General features: G+C 40.6%; 1 protein-coding gene across 1 annotated transcript in view; it reads right to left on the minus strand.

Moving 5' to 3' along the window:
* The window catches only part of LOC119589641 (guanylate cyclase soluble subunit beta-1-like), a gene marked incomplete in the record, with an annotated part of 42,975 nt that overhangs the window by 5,205 nt on the left and 32,029 nt on the right, over positions 1 to 5,741 (minus strand). Inside the window, 2 exon segments of the mRNA XM_037938235.1 lie at positions 1,488 to 1,764; positions 2,251 to 2,394. Coding sequence (XP_037794163.1) covers positions 1,488 to 1,764; positions 2,251 to 2,394 — 421 coding nt within the window.

The following is a 5,741-nucleotide window of genomic DNA, read 5'->3' on the forward strand; positions in this document are numbered from 1 at the left end:
CCTATATTACTGCAATGTCTTTACATTTGCTATTGCGACAATTTAGTGGTGGCTGATGACTAGTTCATAGATTGATGATGATAGTTATTTGAAATATAGTAAATTATCACTTACTTTTCATGGATATCATTGCCTCGACAAAGAAGAAGAAGAAGAAGAAGAAGAAGAAGAAGAGAGAGAGAGAGAGAGAGAGAGAGAGAGAGAGAGAGAGAGAGAGAGAGGAGAGAGAGAGAGAGAGAGAGAGAGAGAGAGAGAGAGAGAGAGAGAGAGAGAGAGAGAGAGAGAGAGAGAACGCTGAATATAGAACGAAAAGGACTAAAGCAGAAAGTAAACAAACACAAGAACAAACAAGAGCGACACTAAACAAGATAAACAGCAATTATGAACAAGATCACAAAGGGAGAAGGCAAACAACTTCAAAAACACACAAATACACGAACAAAGAGCAATTTTAAAAGTCTAAATTGAAACAGTTGGCATAATCAAGTACGTTTATATTGGCGCTATAAAAAGAACTTTAGATCTACTAATTGTGGAGAAAAGACGGGTTTCATATAGAAATAAAGTGTAAAAGATTTTGATTTTACAGCCATCCTCCCTCAAAGGAAGCCATGAATTTATCATTAGATAATATTCTATAAATATATCACTAATCTCGGCGCAACTATATCAAGTGTAACAGTCTAGAGACCCCAGTAAATTCGAAATTTCGTGATTATTCCTCCTTAACAGAAAAAAAAACAAATGCAGCTGTAATTCTGGATATCAAAATCACCACTTTTTATAAAACCATCCAACTCGATGTACATATATTTATATAAGCTACCACAAAAAAACAAACAACAACAACAAACACCAACAACAATATATATAAATATTTTCACCGGAAAAGGAGCAGTGTTACCACCTCGTATCTGGTGGAGAACGGGGGTACGGAGCTCGTTAGCAATGCTGAGGAAGGTGAATACAGACTTTCGTTTGAAAAAAAAAAACAATTTATGATGAATAATATTCCATTTTAAAATTCTCAAAAAAAAAAATCCAAGAAGTTCCGGGGAAAAAAATAATGTCTCATTCTTAAAATAAAAAATTTTATCATTATTTATAAAATAAAAAAAGTTTCCACGTGACAAAACAGATAAAAAAGGTGAATGATTATATATTTATAGATATATATATATATTTATTTATATATATATTAGTATATATATTAATGTGTGTTTGTGTTTGTGTGTGTTGTTGATGTTGGTGTGTGTGTCGTGTGTGTGTGTGTTGTGTTGTTGTGTGTGTGTGTGTGTGTGTTGTTGTTATACATAATTACAACATACTATATATATAACTATATATATATATATCTATAATATATATATATATATATATATGTAATATTTATATACATATACTATATATATTATATATATATATATATTGATTATATTATATTATATATATATTTATATATATAATAGAATAAAATAACGCCTCACATATGGAAGTTACCCCGACATACTTATCCGTTTTCTGTCGCTCGCTCTCCAGCTCGCGGTAAGTGTGCTGAAGCTTATCCGTCAAAATCTCCAAGTTCGTCGTGAGGTTGTACTCGGCCTCGAACTTCTCGCTGAGGAGGACGAGGTCTCGAGTGGCGTCGTGGAGGGGGATGTCCGAGAGATAGAGGCCCTTGCGGTAGAGGTCGTCCAGGTTGAGGACGGAGGGCGAGCACACGTACAGCATGAGCTCCGTCTCGGGAAGGTAGATCATCTGGCCCTGAGGAGGCGGAGGCGGGGTCAGGGAGGGGGGGAGGGGCGGCGTGTGTGTGTGTGTGTGTGTGTGTGTGTGTGTGTGTGTGTGTGTGTGTGTGTGTGTGTGTGTGTGTGTGTGTGTGTGTGTGTGTGTGTGTGTGTGTGTGTGTGTGTGTATGTGTGTGTTTGTGCGTGTGCGTGTGCGTGTGCGTGCGTGTACGTGTGCGTGTGCGCGCGCGCGCGCGTACGGGTATACGTGTACGTTTCCACACAAAGTGGAGACCACCGCTTGAGCTCTTCCCTTAATTCAAACCATTCTTCCGTCCTGGATTTCAAAATGGCGGGAACATCCCGAACTCCCCGCTATCACTCTAAAAGCTCAGACGTTTCCCCTCGAGACTCCATTAAGCATATTCTCTAAAACCTTAAAAAAAGTCAAAATCTAGTCGAATGAAAGAAGAAACCCCCCCTATCCCTCTTCCCCCACCCACTCGTCCGAATGCGTGCGTACCTTGAGTCTGAGGCAGCCCTGGTCGGAGCCCAAGTCGCGGTTGTCGCCGCGGGTGGTGATGAGTGCTTCCCTTGTTCTCAGGACGTAGATGGTGTTGATGTGAGACAAGATGTTGTCGAAGGTCAGTCCCATGTGCGGCCGGACCTGCAACCGAGGGGGTTTCAGGGAGAACTGATTGGTTGATGTAGCTTATCACTCGGTACCTTCTCCTCCTCTTTCAATCTCCTTTCTCCCCTCCTCCTCACTTATCTTATCCTTGTTCTTATCATCAATGTCATTCAGTATCCTTCTATTTTAATCTTCCCCCCCTAAAACTCCTAACTTCCCTCTTCTTTTCTCCTCCTCTTCCTCCTCCTCTTCCCTCTCCTTATCTTTTTTCTTCACCCTTTCCCCCTTCACGTCCTCCTCCTCCTCCTCCGCTTTTGTCTTCCTCACTTTAACAGTCTCAGTTTCCTTTCATCCTTAATGAAGACTTCTTCAAGAACGAGATTAAATAATCATTATCTTAATAGAGATTCACCAAGCAAGAAGCGGAGAAAAAATCTGTGAACGCTAATGCTTCGTGATGAACAGTATTATACAACAGCTTTTATTTTTTCGTTCCTCCCTCTCTCTTCCCTTCTCTTTGGCATGGCCTGAAGGCTTCGTATAATCGACCTAAAGTTTAATGAGTTTGCGAAAGTGCTTGGAGCTTGTGTGCGTGAGGAATACATGCATTTTGACGAGTGTTTGTGTATTGTGTTTGCGCGACCGGCGTGCTCTCGTCAGCGTAGTCGCGTGTGCTTTATGCGAGTTTTCATTCTCGACTTCTTTTTCTTCATAAGTTTGTAGATTTCCGATTATTTTTGATGTTAGAAAAAAAGAAGAAAATTCGGTCCTTTATCTATTCGGTCGAGGAATTAATATCGCCCAGGTGAATATAATTACGGAGTTTCCTTGTTAGAAAACTTGTTGGGGAGTATTAACCATAATAACATTACCTTGCATGCACTGAATATTCCTATATATCTTTAGCTCTGATTCTCTCTCTCTCTCTGTTTCGTCATCTAACCCTCGTTACTCTAAGCTCCTTTCCTCGATCGACTGATATGCACTAAATATAATTTGAGAGAGAAGAAAAAACAATTATATACGAAATCCCATTAAATCGATACACAGTCTATTTCCACGAGCCACTCACTCTGAAAACCGGCTGGCCTATTTCCAATATATATTTTCATCGAACAAATGGGCTGGAAAATTGAACTGTTTTTTTATACCTGGTTTAGATTGATAAGTATATCATTATAAGCGAATTGTTCTAGAAATAAAACAAATGAAACTTAACACGTGGGTAAAAAAGAGAGGGAATAAAAAAACATACAGTCTTAGCAATAAAAAATTATAACATTCATACACATATAAATAAAATCAGGCACAATTTTAAAATTTCCAAAAGCCTTTTACTCCTTTCAATTCATCCTTTCTCTCATTTCTAATGAAAGAAAGCAGGAGCAATATCCGAGAAAAAAAGCTGAAAGAAGCTATCGCTTAGACTTCTAGAAAAGACAAAAAAAAAGAACCTAATTTTTTATTTATTTACTTAATATTTTTTTTTTTTTTTTTTTTTTTTTTTTAGCTCGATTAGTTCAATTAATGGCTGAAGGATCTGGTTTCAGCGGAGACTTACTACCGCTGTCAATAGTTGGGGGGGGGGCATAGAGAAGGGGGGGTGGGTTCAAAGAGTGGAAGAGGTAACGAAGGAGGGAGAGGGTAAGAAGACGGGGGGAGGAGGGGAGGGAGAGGTTAAGAAGACGGGGAGGAGGGGGGAAAGAGGTTAAGAGGACGGGGGGAGGGGGGAGGGAGAGGGTAAGAAGACGGGAGAGGAGGAAACAAAAAGAGAAAAGGAGCGAGGGAGGAAGTCGATGAAAGAGGGAGAGGATATATGGAGGGAGGGAGAAGGGTAGAGGGTCGGAGGGAAAATGGAGGAAAAGAGGTAAGGAAGGATAGGGAAGGGGAGAGATAATGGTGGAAAGAGGAAAGGACAGAGGGAATTGACTGGGGAGAGATGGAAAGAAAGGCATGGGAGGAAGGGAAGAGGAAGAAGTAGAAAGAGGAAGATTAGCTGGAGGATTCGGTGGAGGATTAGAAGGGGAGGGAGAGGAAAGTAGGAGGAGGGGAGGAAGAGGAAGGGGGAAAGGGAAGAGGAGGAAGGGAGGAGGAGGAGAAAGGAGGAGGAGGAGGAGGAGGAAGAGGATGATAATGAAGAGGAGGGGATGAAAGTGGAGAAGGAGAAGGAGAAGGAGAAGGAGAAGGAGGAGGAGGAGGAGGGGGAGGAGGAGGAGGAGGAGGAGGAGGAGGAGGAGGAGGAGGAGGAGGAGGAGGAGGAGGAGGAGGAGGAGGAGGAGGAGAAGAAGAAGAAGAAGAAAAAAGAAGAAGAAAATAAAAAGAAAAAGAAGGAGGAGGAGGAGGAGGAGAAAGAAAAAGAGGAAACGAAAAGAAGGAAGAGGAAAATAAAAAGGAGAAGGCAGACGAGAAGAAACAAATAGCAGGATGAGAAGAGAAAAGAGGGTGAGAGAGACTAAGGAAGAGGAAAAGGACATGGAAGAGGAGAAAGGAAGGCTAGTCCAGACGAGATTATATTTCAAAGGTGTTAAGGAGCCTTTCGCCGCCAGTGTGTGGCATACGAAGGGCGTGCGCGGTAATTAGGTTGGTTATGAGGAAGGTGAATACGAAATGGGATGAAATATGTCAAAAAAAAGAGAGGGGGAGGGGAGAGGGGGGAGAGGGGGAGAGAGGAGAGGGGGAGAGAGAGAGAGAAGAGAGAGAGAGGGGGAGAGATGAAAGAGGGGGAGAAGAGAGGAGAGAAGAGGAGAGAGAGAGAGAGAGAGAGAGAGAGAATGAGAGAAAGAAGCATATATAGAGATAAGCATACACACACACACACACACACACACACACACACACACACACACACACACACACACACACACACACACACACACAAAACACACATATATATATATATATATAATATATATATATATATATATATATATATATAAATAGAAATATATAGATAGCCAAGTAGATAGACAGACAGATAAATATACAAAGACAGTCAAATAAACAAGTATACAGACCGACAGAAAAAAATTACAGACAGATAAATAAGAAGACACTTTGGCAGAGACCGTGAGAGGGAAAAAGCCAAAGAAAGTGACAAAACCAAAGACCCATCTTAAGAAACAACTAAACTTAAAGTGGAATATGATGACATTACATTTCTTTTATACAAGTGAATCGATGATGATAATACTGAGAGGAGGATTTGCCCCTTCATTTTGGGGGCATTGGAATGCTGGTGACGATGCTTTTGTCTCACGAAAAACAAAACAAAAAACGAGTCAAGTTCGATAAAAAATATGCATGCGCATTCCCTACACACTCAATTCGCAAACATATACACACGAAGACATTCATATATATTTTTAATTTAATATATATTAATA

The sequence above is a fragment of the Penaeus monodon genome, chromosome 26 (assembly GCF_015228065.2).
Source record: "Penaeus monodon isolate SGIC_2016 chromosome 26, NSTDA_Pmon_1, whole genome shotgun sequence".
Taxonomy (NCBI): Eukaryota; Metazoa; Arthropoda; class Malacostraca; order Decapoda; family Penaeidae; genus Penaeus; species Penaeus monodon.